The sequence below is a fragment of the Bubalus kerabau genome, chromosome 8 (genome assembly GCF_029407905.1).
Source record: "Bubalus kerabau isolate K-KA32 ecotype Philippines breed swamp buffalo chromosome 8, PCC_UOA_SB_1v2, whole genome shotgun sequence".
In the NCBI taxonomy this organism is placed as follows: Eukaryota; Metazoa; Chordata; class Mammalia; order Artiodactyla; family Bovidae; genus Bubalus; species Bubalus kerabau.
In genome coordinates this window covers 117,110,486-117,126,225 of record NC_073631.1, presented here as the reverse complement: position 1 = coordinate 117,126,225, position 15,740 = coordinate 117,110,486, and the positions used below count along the sequence as shown (strand labels likewise).

Genomic DNA, 15,740 nt, shown 5'->3' with positions numbered 1-15,740 from the left:
AAATCCCTCCCTCCCCCTGGACAGGCCCTAGCAGCCAGGCAGGGCCAGGCTGGGTGGGCACGGCGGGACTGGGAAGGAATGGAGACCACGAGTATTCCAACGGGTGTTTATTCTTACACACGGCACCATACAGAGCAGCACAGGTCATCACTGGGCCGGGCCCGCCCCTTACAGAAGAGCGAGGACACGAGATACCAAGGGCATGAGGAGCGCACAGCCCAGGGGGAGCCGGGGGGAGGCTGGGGCCTAAGAGAAGGGAAGGGGGCCGGAGAGGAAAGGTGGACGGTGGAGGCTGCGGGCTGGCCGGGAGCAGCACGGGGCACGACCACCGGGTACGGGGGAGAGCAAAGTCCAGAAGTGAGAGCCGGCCGCGGCCCGGCCGCGGGCACAGACACAGCACACGTGGCGGCACGGCGTGCCGAGCTCAGCGGCCACGAGGCCCGAGGGGGCACAGTGGATGGAGAGAGAGAGGAGACGGGCCAGAGGAGGCCCTGCGCCCCTGCCAGGGCTCCTGGGGCAGAGCCCGGCCCGATGTGGATCCTAGGAAATGGGGTGTGTTGGGGGGGGCCAAGAGAGGGGAAGGCAAGCGCGGCGAGGAGGAGGAGGAGGAGGAGGAGGAGGCGGCGGCGGCGTCCAGCAGAGCAGGAACAGCAGAGAAGTCCATGCAGGAAGGAGCAGAGGAGGGGAGGGGCGGGGAGCACCCCCGGGAGCAGCTGGGCCGCCGGCCGGGCGCTGGACGCCCCGGCCTCTGGGCCTCGTCGCTGGCCGGCACGCCGGGCGGGGACAGGGGCCGAGCTCCCTTCTTCTCCGTGCGGCGAGAGCCTGGCGCCGTGCGTTCCGCCGGGCTGGCCGCGCGGGCTGGCGGGGCGCTCCAGCAGTTCCTAGCCTTGCCTGGGGGTGTGGGGGTTAGTTACAAAGATTCCTGTGGGTCTCTGGAGTGGGGAGCACGGCGGCCGCTTCTCATCTGAGAGCAGTCCCAGGGCCCGGCCCCGCACGGGGGACAATGTCCAGAGGTGCTGTGTGTCACCACCTGGTCTTCTAATTTGGAAGGAGTTGGAAAGGCCTTTTTGTTGATGAAAAGTTGGAAACAGTGGCACATATCTGCAAATATCGAAAGAATAGAGATTTTTGGCAAGTTATACTCAAGCCGCGCACACAGTGGGTCAGCAGGTGGCGAGGGCAGAGAACCCGGGCGCCCGGGGAGGAGAGGCGGCTGAAGAGGAGAAGGAGGAGGAGGAGGAGAGGCTGCAGGCCGGCGGTCCATCTCGGGGTGCGGGGAGGGGGCGTGCTCTGCGCTCCAGGCCCCACGTCCCTCCCCCGGCTCCTCCAAGCTGCCAGGGAGCAGGCCATGGGGGCCGCGGCCAGACCAGCAGGGAGAGCCGGGGTACTGCCCATGGACGTCTCTGCTACCAGCGCCTGCCCTCCGGGGGCCTCTCCTGGGCACTGTGGCCTCTGCCCCTTGCACCCCCAGACGGAAGAGCCAGTCGTGGGGAGCGGGGTTCACATGCGGCCTGTCCCAGCCAGGCTGGCCAGCAGAGAGGCCCCCCACCCTACAACCACCCAAGGACCCCTGGGAGCCCAGAGGAGGGCAGGGGGCATGGGGTGTGCACCCCACCCAGGATAGGAACCAGGGTGAGGAGTGTCAAAACAAGGACATTAAGTCACGGGGGAGAGACCAGGGGGACGTCAGCGGCACGTCCAGCGGGAAAGTCATGGGAGTGGGACAGGGGCAGGCACAGCTCTGCCGGAGGATGGCAAGAGGGGGGGACCGCCCACCCTCCACCCTCCCCCCCCAGCAGTGACGATGAGAAGGGGAGGTCCCGAGAGGCACCTCGAGAGACATGGGCACGTCTGGAGGCTCCCTCAAGGACAATGGCTCAAGTGAGGTCACCATGGAAACGATGAAGAGAAAAAAAAACAAAAAAAATCAGGTCGCCACAGTGAAGATGGAGAGAATGAAAGAGGCCTGGAGGGGCGGCTGTGCCGTGGAGGACGGGCGCGGCGAGGGGCACGTGAAGGCAGCGCGGAGGAGCAGGCGGCGGGGCGCACGGAGGCGCTGGGCAAACAGTGGAGGAAGGCGGGAGGGGAGGGACAGGGGGAGAGGAGCAGGTGGGCAGGACGTCAGCGAGCGGGCACCGTGGGCACAGAGGGCAGTCACTGTAGACCCAGGCGCCCACGGGCCCCACGGCGGCCGCAGGGGGGTTAACGCACAAGCAGGCAGCCCGGGGCGCTGTGTGTCTCAGCAGGCGTGAACAGAGATGAGAAGCTGTGAGTCCAGGCAGGGTCGGGGCTGGGGGTGGCGGGTGACGCACGGCAGCAGCAGGATGGAGGGCGCGGGGCAGGGCCGCACGGGACAGGCAGGCAGACGAGGCAGAAGCGCGCACAGCGAGGATGCAGGGACAAGGCCTGGGGAGCACTGGCTCTGTCTGAGCTGGGTTCCTGAGGGCCTGGCCGGGGCCTGACCCTGGCCGGGGGCCGGACCAACCGACCGACACCCGAGCCCCGACGCTCGGAGAGCAGGATGAGGAGCGACGCAGAGAGACAGGGCGATCTCCCCATGCGGGTCCGCCCGGGGTGGCACGCCCGCCTCGTCAGGCCCACGACTCCCAGGAGGGTCCTGCCAAGCCCCCCTGCTGGACAGTGTGTCTGCGGGCCAGACGCGGGCTTGGGCCTCCGAGAGGTGACGGGCAGGGCCCTAGTGGCAGGAGGCGCACAGGACCCTGGGCTGGGGGTCTGTGTGAAGGAGCTGAGATCAGAGCCTGTGGTGGGCGGCTGGTGGGGTGGGAAACCGAGGCAGGACTCGGGAGACACAGGGGCCTGGGGAAAGACTTCCGGGCCTTTCGTTGGGCCGATGGCAGCAGCGGGGGGGTGGGGAAGCGCGGTGGAATGGAAAGAACGGGGGTGGGTGGGGTGTAGGCGGACTGGGAGGCCTGGACCTGCTCTGGTTCTGCCATCTACCGCTTCCTGCGGCCTTGGGCCAACCACCCGGGGCCTCGGTCCACGAGGGCAGGATCCAGGGTGTCTCGGAGTTAAGAGAGCAGCCAGGTCCAAAGAGCCCTCCAGCTGGCCAGGACAGCCCTGAGGGGCTGGGAGGAGGGTCTCTGTGTGGCTGTGCTGAGGGGCGGCCCCACGGGCTCAGAGGAGGATCACAGTCTGGGTGCTGATGTGGGGTTAGGGGGGTGGGGGGCGTCTGCACGGAGCCCACCGAGGGTCACAGTCTGGGTGCTGGTGGGGGGCGCCTGCACGGAGCTCCCTCCGGGAGCAGCGTGTGTCTGTGCGGATGCAGAGAGGGCAGCTGCAGTGTCCTGGAGGCTGGGGGCTCGGCCCTGCCTGGTCGGCGGCGGGAGGGGCGGGCACGTACCGTGAAGATGTTGGAGCGCCGCTTGGACTGCTTGCGGATGGGTGTGGGGGTGGAGGAGGCAGCGATGGTCTCCACGCGCAGCTCCCGCTGGCTGATGCTGGGCGTGGAAGGGACTGAGGCCGAGTAGTCGCTGAAGGCGCTGCTGCCGCCATTCGTGGCCTGAGAACAGAGAGGGCTCTCAGGGCGGCCGCACCAAGGGGCCTGGGGCTTGCAGGGCAGAGCAGAGGGGCCGCCCGTTCCTACAGAGGCTAACCCAGGAGGCGGGCAGCAAAGGCCTGGAGGCCTGCGGGACCCCATGGTCACCGCCCTGGGCTGCCCACCCTCCACCTCCTGCCTAGGGCCCCTAGCTGAATCAGAGGCAAAGGACTGGAGTCAAGGGCAGGGGCCGGGAGAGAACAAGACTGCGGAGTCTTGGCTCACAGCTGGGCGTGACACCAGGTGACAGGTCACCCTGGATGAGCTCCCCAGGCCTGCAAGAACGGAGGCTTCGGGAGGCTGGGTGGGGCTCAGGGCGCCAGTGGAGGGGGGCGGTGGGGGGGAGGGTGAGGCTGTGTGTGACAGGGCGTGAGATACGGGGAGGAGGACGGCTGGGCGGGGAGTGAACGGCGACTAAGGCTGCTGACCGGAGGAAGCAGAGGACGGCGGGATACACACACAGCGGTGTCCGCTGGTGGCGGCTCCGGGAGCCATGGGCAGCGTGACAAGGCCACCCCTGACCACCCACCGGATGGTCACTAAGTAGAGGACGCGCCCTGACCCAGCAGCCTCCTCTGGTCCGAGGCCAACACCCGAGCTGCCGCCCCGAGAAGGGTACAGGGTCCCTGCGCACAGCTGAGTCTGCTACAAGGCCAGGTGGCTCAGAGACGGTGGAGAAGACCTGTGTACGGCTCTCCCTTTCTTACAGGGGAGCCCTGAGATCTTTTACAGCTGTAAAGGGAGGCAATCCCTGGAAAAGCCCACCAGGCCGTCAGGACGCTGGGGGCCGGGAGGGCTTTGCAAAGACAACAGCCCTTGGTAGAAGTAAAGGAGCAGCGTAGACTTGACCGCTCAGCATGCACACCTGTGCTGGCCCAGGGCTTTCCGCAGCGCGGGAGACTGAGTCCGGGAACACAGTTACAGAAGCCCTGGGCCGAATGTCAAGGGCCCAGAACTGACCAGGCAGTAGGCCCCGCAAGCGGGCAGGTGTCCAGGGGGTAATCTGGGAGGGACACGGCAGGACCCAGCTCAGGCACCCCCGCCAAAGGACCCCACGCAACACAAAGGCCATCAGCCCTTGTGGGGTAAGTGCTGCTCTTCTAAACGCAAACACAGGGACAGGGGCCAGCAGGTGAGGAGGGGGCGGGCCTCCAGGGACTCCTCTGGAGGTGGGTACTGAGCCCGCGCTAACCCCGGCTGACCAGAGCAAATGCTTAGGCGGCGGCAGCTGCAGGGTGAGACGTGTGGAGCAGCGAGGGGAGCTGGGAGTGGGAGGGCAGGGACTGCAGGGCACAGGTGGGGGGCCAGGCCAGGCCAGGTGTGCAGGCTGAGGGGACCCGAGCCAGTGCTTTCAAACCATCTGCAAGTGGGGAGACCAGACGCGCAGGGACAGGCAGGCAGACAGACAGAATGGAGAGGCAGGGCCACGGCGGGGTGGGATGGGCATGTGGTGCGGGGAGCACGGGAGGCTGGCCGCACCTGGTTGATGTGTACGGCCGGGATGGAGGCGGCGGACACGGCCGAGTGGCTGGGGGAGTTGGGCAGTGACTTGCAGGGCCCGATGGCCAGCTGCTGCTTCTTCCGCAAGGCCACTACCTTCTGGGCCACTGCAGGGGACAGCAGAGTCAATGACCCCTCTGGGGAGGCGGGGGAAACCCCACTTAGAGCCGACTCCCCCCTCCGCAGAGCCTGCCTGACCCCCTTCCGGGGGAGCGCCTGGCACCCGCCGAGTTACCGTCCTGGAAGACACGCTCCACGTTGAGCCCGTAGGTGGCACACGTCTCGTAGTAGGTGCACCGCTTCAAGTCTGTGGACAGCTTGCGGGCCCTGCTGTCGTCAATGACCCGCGGGTTCGCGGCACTGATGGCGTCTGTCGGAGACGGAGTGGGGGAATCGGGGGCTAACTCAGCCGGCTGATGCTGGGCCGTGTGGCCAGAGGGTGGGGTGGGCCGAGAGCCCGGGTAGTGGACGCCACAGAGCACGAGAATACGGGGGTCTGGGCCTCGTTCCAACTCTGCCGCCGACTCACTGAGTGGAAATGAGCCAGCCCCCTGTGTGTCCACCTCAAAGAGTGCTGCGGGACACGGCCATCACACAGATGGCAGGGTCACAGCCGGGGGGCTGTGTAGGGGGCAGAGGGGAGGTGCCTGCTCACAGTGGGGGTGTGGGGGTGGCCCACCGGAAGGGCTGGATCAGTGCCAGGAGGGCAGAGGGTGGTAGGGGGCCAGGCTTTCTCACGCCGGCCCACAGGGACCCACAGCTGCCACACCGCCCCAGCGAGCAGGCCCGCTCACCCTGTGTGCCCACCAGCACCATGGGCACCTCGCTGGTGTTGCGGAAGCTGCAGAGGCGCAGGAAGTAGTTGTACACCGTCTGGAAGCTGATCTCATCCTCCAGGCTGAACACAAACACCACTGCGTCCACCCAAGCGGCAAACTGGGGGTGGGGGGTGGGGGGGCGGAGCAGAATTACCACCCTCACCTGGGCACAGGTGAACTTTGCCACCCCCACCCCACCCCCTGCCGCCCTGCACACGATCTTGCAGGGGTCCCAGCTGGGAACCTCGAAAAAAAGGGGGCACCACGGGCCAGGGCTACCTGGAGCTCAGGGGGGCCTCCTTCATCTCGGATCAGCAGCAGGTAACTCTGGCCATCCACCACAATCTCCTTCTTAAACCGACCCCCTAGGACAGAGTGCGCGGTCAGGCCCCAAGCCGCAACAGTGAGCCCGCAGCGGGGGTTGGAGGGGTGGCCACACAGAGAAGGGACCCACAGCTAGAAGACGGGAGGATGGAGAGAGACACGGGGCTGCAGCCCCCCGCACAGGCAGCGGGAGACAGGGACGGGGCGAGCAGAGCGCAGCCACAGGGCCCGGGGCCGGCCCCTTAACGCTCACCTTCAGGGGACTCCTCCTGGACATAGGTCCCCGTCAGATAGCGGTGCACCAGGGCTGACTTCCCACTAGACAGGTTCCCTACAATGCCCTGCGGGAGAGGAAGGAGCAGCGATCAGAGGGCTGGACAGACAGACGGCACGGCAGGACAGGCTGATCCACCTGGGAGGAGACGGCCCAGCGCCAAGGATGGGAAAGGCAAGAGAAACAGGGAAGAGACGGGTGCGGGGCGAGGCCGAGCCTAGAGATGGAGGGGACTGGAAGCCGGGGTGGTCGGGGGGAGTCACGCCGGCCCACCACTCTAGCCCGCACCCCCAGCCCAGGGCTGCCTGTGCTTCCCACTCACTCACCACTTTAAGCTCCGGCACCGAGCGGCTCAGGGTCCACTCCTGGCTGTTCACAAAGGAGTCTGCAGGAGAGAAGGCCACCCGTCAGGGCTGGGATGGCACAGCCCCTTGGCTATCCGGCACCGGCGGCCTCCACGACCTGGCCCCTTTGCGAGGCCACAGTCAGAAAACACCCTCAGCCCTAGTTTCCTGCGCACGCTCAAGTCGTTTCAGTCGTGTTGGACGCTCTGCGAGCCCGTGGATGGTAGCCCGCCAGGCTCCTCCGTCCCTGGGGATTCTCCAGGCAAGAATACTGGAGTGGGTGGCCATGCCCTCCTCCAAGGGAATCTTCCCCACCCAGGGATTGAACCCGCTTCTCTTACATCTCCTGCACTGGCAGGCGGGTGCTTTACCACCACCAGCGCCGCCAGGAAGCCCCTAGCTCCCTAGAGAGCAGCAAGAATGCTCTCTGAGAATAGAACAGCGGGGTGACAGCCCTTAGTTCTCCGGCCTGGACAGACCGGATCCCTCCTCTTTCCGCTCCAGGAGAGTGGGTAGCTACTACCTTGAGTCACGCCCTACCGGCGCCCCCGCCTGGTGAGCGGCCGCTCCAGTGGGTCTCGGCTGGGCTGGGGGCCCGCCTCTGCAGCCAGTAGGAACAGCTCACCCTCGCAGGGTGGGGCCACCCACTACATTCCTGGTGAGCAAAGAGGGCGGAGCCCTTCACCTGGCCCTGTTTGGTGAGAGGCCGGTCCAACAGGGAGCTGTCTGCCCCTCCCAGCCGGCCCTCCTCCCCAGGCTCCTCCTTGGCAGGAGCCAGCCACCCTTTCTTTCTCAAAGATCCGCCTCCAGCACTCCTCCTCTCAAGTCCATCCCCAGCTCCTGCCTCACCCGGGCGCTACCCAGAGCCCCTGCCAGGGACCAGGCTCTGGGGGGCGGGGCTCACGCCCCCTCCCCAGGCTGCCTCCAAGAGTAGTTACAACGCGCGGGTCCAGTCCCTAAACTCATCTGCAAAGGCAGCTTAGAGCCTCACCTGGGAGCTAGAGCTGCTGCTGATCTAGTCCTCCCCGCCCTCCAGAGCCGGCCTGGGCTCCGAGTGAGTCCCATCCGTCCCGGAGCCCCTTCCTGGGTCTCCAAAAGTGAGAAAGGGGCCCTTCCGTTCCGCTCTCATTCCACTTCGCTAGGGCCACGGGAGGCAGGCCCTCCCGGGACCCACCTGGAAGCCAGCCTCTGCCACAGCCACCGTCTCCAGACCCAACAGCGACCCCAGACCCTGCCGGGCGCTGATCCACTTGGTCCAGCCCCGTCTGGCGGACCCCCCGGCCCCCCGCTCGCCTTCACGGCACGCCCACCTCTCCTGGTAGGTGTCCGGTTTGTTTCACACCCGCCCTCAAGCCCGGACTCCAACCGGAGAGGACACCCAGGCCCGGGCGCTCCCCCTTACCGCTCGGCGCGCCCAGGAGTCCGGGGGCCGCGGCCGCCCGGCGGCTCCACAGCGGCTCGGACGGCGCGGGCGCGGACGCGGGCTCCCTCCGGCGGAAGCGGCTGGTGAGCAGCCTCCAGAGGCCGGCGGCGCTGCGGGGGCGGCCGGCCTCCGGCGCGGCGCGCGGGGCCTCGGTGCCCAGCAGCAGGTCGCGGCGGCTGGGGAAGGCGCCCAGGGAGCTGGCGTCGCCGTCGCTGCGGGTGCGCACGCGGGGCAGCAGCCCGGACTCGGCGCGCCGGATCTCCTGGCCGCGGCGCAGGCGGAAACTGAAGCTCTTCCTCAGCGCCGACAGGCCGCGCCGGGGGCTCGGGGCGCTGCGCCCGCCGCCGCCGCGCAGCACCTGCCAGCGCTGGCTGCTCCAGAGCGAGGCGCCCCGCAGGAAGCCGGAGCTCCCCGCGCGGCCCAGCCCCGCGCCCGCGCCCTCGGCCTCGGCCGCCAGCTCCAGGCGGTTCACCTCCAGGAACGTCATGCTGGTGGGCCGCGGCGCCTGGGCGCCCCGGGGCCGGCTGCGGCGACCCGGCGCGGGGCTGGACGCGGGGCTCGGCGCGGGGCTGGGCACGGGCCCGGGAGCCGACGCGCGGCCGTCGGGGGTGCTGCGGCGGCCGAGGCGCGGGCGCAGGAGTCCGAGCAGCAGGCTGCGGGCGCCGGTGGGGGGCGGCGGCGGCCCCGGGCCGCCAGAGCACACGCTCCGCGGCCGCGCCGGCTGCTCGCGCGCAGCGCACAGGGCGGCCTGCAGGGCGGAGGCGGCGCGGTCGGCCGGGGCGCCGTGCAGGTCCAGCGAGTCGCAGACGCTGAGGGCGCGGCGGCAGGCGGCGGGCCGCTCCCGGCTGCAGCTGTCCGCCGGCGGCCAGCCCCGCTCCATGCTCAGGGCCCGCGGGCGAGGGCCAGGCCCATGGCGAGGGGCGCGGGGCTGGGCCCGGGCCGGGGCCGCGGCCGGGGCGCACGCACCTCCGGCCTCTGGGCACCTGGTGTCGGCCGACTGAGTCCCTCAACGCCTCCACCTCGCAAGCCGGCAAGCCCAGACCTGGAGAGGCCGGGAGCCAGCCCAGCACCGAGAGAGGCGGCAAGCCTGGCCTGGAACACCCGGGAACGGCGGCGGCGGGGGCCCCCGAGCCCTCAGAAAACAGGAAATTCCAGCCCAGGGCTCCTCCTCAGTTGGGGCAGGTAGGAGAGGAGCTGTCATTAAGAGCAGGCCAAATAAATAACAGTCCTGGGCACACCATGCGCTGGGCTCCGTTTTGGAGAGAAGCGGGCCATTCGCTCTTTTCTCCAGGGAAGAACCAGATGATCCACCAGGGTGGGAGCTGGTAAAAGCTTAAATTATGAGTCAGGAGTTACACTGAGGGCTTCTTATCTGGAAAACACAGGGCCTGAACGAGGTGATCCTGTCTTGGCTCTTGGTTCAGTCTGAGGTTGGGAAACTTGAAAATCCGAGTTGCTGGTTGTTTCAGTCAGCTCTTCTGTTAATGACTGAGGCTATCTTCTTCCTTGAAGACTATAAAATCACCTGGACTAGGATAAGTGCTGTCCTGCCCAAGGGCAGCAGAAAATCTGAAGATAACCTTGGGACCTGAACCGTATCGTTCTGGACAAGCGACTCACTTCTGAGCCCCTGAAGTCTCCCGGCTCCTGCAGCTCGCTGGTCCCCCTCCACCTGTCCAGAGGCTGTGCAGAGGTGAAGCTGCAGACTGCAGACCTCGTGGGAAGCTGACTCCAAGCACATATACCCTTCGTGGGCTGCCCCAGGCACTTAAATGCAGGGCTTCCTCCAGGATGGGGCAGAGGGCAGGTCGTTGCTGTGCTGTGCTCTCCACTAACCGTTTAAGCGTCAGTCCTCCTCTCCAGGGTCCTGGAGATAGGCCAGTTTAGCATAATCCACAAGGACCACAAGCAGATCAGGACAAACCTGTTTAGGTAGTGGCAAGGTTGAGGGGGCTTGCATTTCCCTCTGAAGACATAATACTCCCAGGTCTGCTCCAGCCCCAGTCCAGCCCAACTCCCAACATATCTGTCCCTCTCAGCTTTAGAATTCCACGGTCCTGGTCAGAAGCAAAGTACAAGATAAAAGTGGCACATTCCAGAGGGGGCTGGGGTGGGGGAATGCCTGAGGAAGGCAGGGCCTCCATCCTGGGTGCTCCTGCAGAACCTGGAGCTGGAAACTTCCAAGTCCCGGGCTGGATCTCTGGGGCCCTGGGGGGTGATTCCGTATTTTCCTGGGACTGGTTATTAATGGTGATGAGGACGGCGCCTTCCTCTCTGGGGTACATTTCCCCCACATAATAGTCGGTTCTGCAGAAGAACCCTTCCCAGGATCCTTCAGGCGTGGAGACAAGAATGCAACGCAGGAATCCTGACTCACGTTCCCAAGTTTAAGCCTCACACACTGAACTTCCCTGTCTTTGTTCATATCAGTCTGTCTGCCCTCTCTCACGCACACATATGGGATGACCCCTCTCCCACAGAATAAGGCGGCTCATTCCAAACCCTCTCCCCTAGCCAATGAAAATGCACGCACAGGACAGCAGCTATCAAAGGCAAATGGGCACCAAAGGGGGACAGGGGACAAGGTGCCCAATGGGGGTGAGCTGCTTTAGAACCCAACTGGCTACCCTCAGGCAGAGAGGAGCAGGATGGAACAGGAGAGTAAAAGGCCCCCACTTACAGACATACACATACAGACACAGAGACACACAAACACAGAGACACATTTACACAGAGACATAGACACAGAGAGACACACAGACATGCACACACACACAGACACACACAGGCTCCAGGAAGGCAGGCAGCCGTGCCCAGGCCAGAAAGTGAAAGAACACCTTCCATTCTCAGAGGACACACCAGCTCTGAGCTCCCACTGCACCTGAAGAATTGGTCCAAGCAAAATGCTGAGCCTAGGGCCTCCCTGCTGGCTCAGTGGTAAAGAATCCGCCTGCCAACACGGGAGACACGGGTTCCATCCCTAACCCAGGAAGATCCCACATGCCTCGGAGCAACTAAGCCCGTGCGCCACAGCTACTGAGCCCAAGTGCTCCAACTCCAGAAACCGGTGCACCCTAGAGACCGTGCTCTGCAACAAGAGAGGCCCACACATCCCAGCTATAGAGGAGCCCCGCTCCCCGCAAGTAGAGAAAAGCTGGCACAGCAATGAAGCCTCAGCAGAGCCATAAAGAATTAAACCTGGCACAGCTTCCTCTTCCTCGTCTGGCTGACTCCTTCCTACTTCTTCCCAGAAACCTTTCCTGACTCGGGGAGACTAGACAGAGAAGGGCACCAGCCTGCACATAAACAGCTCAGACAAAGACCCCAGAAAGGAGATCAGGGCAGGTGCACACCTCTCTTCCTTGTTGGCATCAGCCACCGCCACCGCCCCTGGTCATGGACAAGGTCTCTGTGTTCCGTCTCACAAGACTCGACTCCAAAGAGAAGCAGCCAACAGCTCACTCAACACAACCCAAAGGAAAGTAAAGCAAAAGCAAAAGCAAAGTCGCTCAGTCGTGTCCGACTCTTAGTGACCCCATGGACTGCAGCCTACCAGGCTCCTCCATCCATGGGGTTTTCCAGGCAAGAGTACTGGAGTGGGGTGCCATTGCCTTCTCCGAAAGGAAAGTAGGGCAGTCCTAAAAAGCTCTAGGCTAGGGCCACACCAACCAAACGGAAATCCCATAAAGCTAGCTCCTGTGTCAGTTCTCTGGTGCTTAAGGTCATCAGAAATGCCAGGCTAAATCTGTTGCACAGAGACCCCACGGAAGGTTCTGGGGGAACTGAAGACGCCGTCTCTTTCATTCCTGGGTGTGGTCCTGGGTGAGAACAGACAGGGGTCCCTGGAGGCTGAGCAATGAGCAGCCCAGAGCACAGGCAGTTCAGAAGGAGAAGAGCCGACTCTAGAGCTGGGTGTGCTGGACTGGGTATTGGGACCTGAGAGAAGAGGGCGCCTGCATGTGCGGCTGTGGCCTGGGGGCGGTGGGGACAACGAAACCCAGGATGTCTCAGGAGAATTAGAAACCCCCTGTAAAGGCATGCTGTGCAGAGGGGTAGTGCCATGGTGGGAGGAAGAAGGGCGGCCTCGGGCCCGGGAATCCCATGGAACCTTGTACCTAGTCCCTCTCAAATATTTGCCGGATGATCCACTGATAAGTGTGGAGGCGCGCCCAGCTGAGGCCACTGAGCCAAGGAGCCTGGGGAGGTCCTTCTCGGGGCCCAGCAAGGGTGAGCTTCCTGATGACAGCCGGCTGGGGTCTTCTTGACCACAAGGTGGCAGCAAAACATCTTCCTGCAGCCCAGGAGGTTGCCAGCTGTGCCGCCCGGGAAGGAGCAGGGACCCTGGCAGTGGCCGGCCATGCGGGTCCATCAAGCCCCTTGACTGCTGAGCCAAGGGAGATGAACAGGGCCACACAGGTGGCACGTGGTGATTCTCTGAATGAATCAACGAGTCAATGAAGGAATGAAGAACATTCGTCTTAGCTGCTGAGCGTAAACTGCACACCCTGGCTTTTGCTCCCCTTGTGGGGAGGGTGGCAGACTGAAGAAAGTGGTCCCTGGCTGGGAAAGTTTGTTGAGATAAATCGCAGTCGAGATCAGATCCAAAGTGGAGACGGACAGGGGTGTGATGGCAAGACACGTACTCCGGAGCCAAAAAAACTTGGGTGCAAATTCAGCCTCTGGCAGCTACTGGCTCCGCGTCTGTCTAGTCCCCTGAATGTCAATGGGGGGGGGGGGCTCTCTGTAAACCGGGGATAATCCCCCTTCCAACTGAAGTTGCTGTGCAGTGATGTGTTTATGGAGGGTCTGGCACCGAGTTGGCACGCAGCAGGTGACCAATATAGCTGGAGACCTCAGCAATTCCCCATTAGCTCGGGCCTGTGGATTGAGCTGGAGGCCCCAGGCCCCAGGCCGTGCTTATACACACAGGCACCCTCTTCTCTCCGGTCCCGGGAGCCAGTTCCCCATTAGCTCAGGCCTGTGGATTACCAGTCCCTCCATCTCTTCCCCAAGAGACCACAGAGGCCAACCTCAAAGATCCCGAGGCTCTTCTGGATCATGTCTTTCTCTGAAAATCTGATGAAAGCTGTCATGGACTGAACTGGGTTCCCCCTAGATCTGTATTTTGAAGTCCTAGCCCCTGGTACTTGACAGTGTGACCTTATTTGGAAATAGGGTGGTTGCAAATGGGATTACCTGAGATGAGGTCCCCCTGGATTCAGGTGGGCCCCACTCCCTATGACTTGTGTTCTGATAAAAAGGGGAAATTTGGACACAGAGAGTCACGCACAGAGGAGTATGATGTGAAGAGACACGGGGAGAAGACAGCCATCTACAAGCCAAGGATCCTCCTTAGCACTTCGACTGTTAGTCACTCAGTCGTGTGTCCAACTCTTTGCGACCCCCATGGACTGCAGCCCCGCCAGGCTCCTCTGTCCATGGGATTCTCCAGGCAAGAATACTGGAGCGGGTAGCCATTCCCTTCTCCAGGGGATCTTCCCGACCCAGAGATTGAACCTGGGTCTCCTGCGTGGCAGGCAGATTCTTTACCGAGAACTTTAAGAGGGATGTAAAAAACATACAGGTGCTATAGACTCCAGGGGCCCAGCACAGAGAAAGGAGACCCTTCCCAGACCCCCCCAGGGAATTCTGCCCCAGCTGCTAGGTCCTGGAGTCAGAGAGCTCCCCAGGGACTGTGTCCCCTCCCCCATGGAAAGCTGGGAGGATCGAAGACCGCCTGGAAACAGGCTTTCCGGCAGCAAGCCAGCTACTCGACAGCGGTTTTTTTCATTTTTCTTCCTGTCCACCAAGTCTGAGCAAGGCTCAGTCCCCTCTGTATGCCCCCTACTGGCCTCCTAGTTCAGTTCAGCCACTCAGGCGTGTCCGACTCTTTGCGACCCCATGGACTGCAGCACGCCAGGCTTCCCTGTCCATCACCAACTCCCAGAGTTTACTCAAACTCATGTCCATCGAGTCAGTGATGCCATCCAACCATCTCATCCTCTGTTGTCCCCTTCTCCTCCCGCCTTCAGTCTTCCCCAGCATCAGGGTCTTTTCCAAGGAGTCGGCTCTTTGCATCAGGTGGCCAAAGTATTGGAGCTTCAGCTTCAGTATCAGTCCTTCCAATGAATATTCAGGACTGATTTCCTTTAGGGTGGAGAGGTTGGATCTCCTTGCTGTCCAGGGGACTCTCAAGAGTCTTCTCCAACACCACAGTTCAAAAGCATCAATTCTTCGGCGCTCAGCTTTCTTTATAATCTGACTCTCACATCCATACATGACTACCGGAAAAACCAGCCTCCTAACCTCACCCTAAAACCCCGAGGGAGACCAGACAGATAAGACATAGCTCCCTGCTGAGAAGCATCACAACTGAGGACCATGTGTTCCACCAAGAAAAGTCTGCTGCCTTTCAACAGCTTTCCCCCAAAGAGGACAGGAACACCGCATGCACCCCCAAATCCCTCAGAACCCTCCGACGACCCTGAAGGTGGGGTGAGCCTCACTGCGGTGGGTCAAGGGGACTCTGGCCTCAGAAGGTCAAACTGCACGCCCCCTCGAGGCACTCAGCCTTCTCATCCCAGTTTAGACACGTGTCCTGCATTTTTATCTGTCTTTAAAGGTTGTTCTCTTCCTTCAGAACTGAACAACGGTCCAGCTGAATCCCATGAGCTAAAAAACTGCCTCTTCCAGTCCAACAGGTTTCTACAATGTATTCAGTTGGTAGCTCTTCATTCCTTTATCAGCAGTATCAACATGCTCATAGGTCTGCTTTCATCTTTTTTTAATAGAAGTAAAAGATTTTAATAAAGGGGAGACGCAATACAGTATTCAAATACTTGTACCCTTTTTGCTGCATGACAGAGGACTGCTCCTCGACCTGGGAACTCCAATACAAATGTATAAGTTCAGGGTCTCAAGGAAAGGGGGGCTGAGGGTCAGTGTACACTATTAAGAATAAAGACTCAGGTAGTTTGAGAGTCTAATGGACCAAAGTTTAAAAGCATCTGAATTCTGGGTGATGGAGGGAAGGAATGGGAATTTGGGATTAGCGGATGCAAACTATCATATATAGAGAATGGATAAACAGCGAGGGAACAGCACAGGGAATTATATTCAAGGTGTGCGTGCTCAGTCGCTCAGCCATGTCCAGCTCCTTGCAACCCCATGGGACTTGCAACCCCAGTCCGCCAGGTTCCTCTGTCCGTGGGGATTCTCCAGGCAAGAATATCGGAGTGGGTAGCCATTTCCTCCTCCAGAGGAAGATCAATATCAATGCAATATCCTATACTAAACCATAATGTAAAAAAATATGGAAAAGATTATATGTGTATAACTGAATCACCTTGCTGTTCACCAGAAATGCAACATCGTAAATCAACTATGTTAATAAAATAAAGCTGTAAATAAATAAAAGCATCTGAATTCCCATTACAGAGGATAAAAAAGCAGGGCCTACATTGCAACACTCTGTCCCCACCACCCTGCAGGGGCTCCACTG

General features: G+C 62.3%; 1 protein-coding gene across 4 annotated transcripts in view; it reads right to left on the bottom strand.

Moving 5' to 3' along the window:
* The window catches only part of AGAP3 (ArfGAP with GTPase domain, ankyrin repeat and PH domain 3), a 56,720-nt gene that overhangs the window by 19,747 nt on the left and 21,233 nt on the right, over positions 1 to 15,740 (bottom strand). For 2 of the 4 annotated variants that reach the window (XM_055591280.1, XM_055591281.1), the window contains exons 2-8: positions 6,799 to 6,857; positions 6,452 to 6,539; positions 6,154 to 6,239; positions 5,851 to 5,992; positions 5,292 to 5,426; positions 5,036 to 5,163; positions 3,362 to 3,520 (exon numbers count right to left, since the gene is read on the bottom strand). In XM_055591280.1, the coding sequence (XP_055447255.1) occupies positions 3,362 to 3,520; positions 5,036 to 5,163; positions 5,292 to 5,426; positions 5,851 to 5,992; positions 6,154 to 6,239; positions 6,452 to 6,539; positions 6,799 to 6,857 (797 nt within the window). Of the gene's footprint in view, positions 1 to 98; positions 1,102 to 3,361; positions 3,521 to 5,035; positions 5,164 to 5,291; positions 5,427 to 5,850; positions 5,993 to 6,153; positions 6,240 to 6,451; positions 6,540 to 6,798; positions 6,858 to 8,218; positions 9,299 to 15,740 lie in introns of those variants that run through there. The other 2 variants (XM_055591282.1, XM_055591283.1) reach the window with 2 other exon arrangements.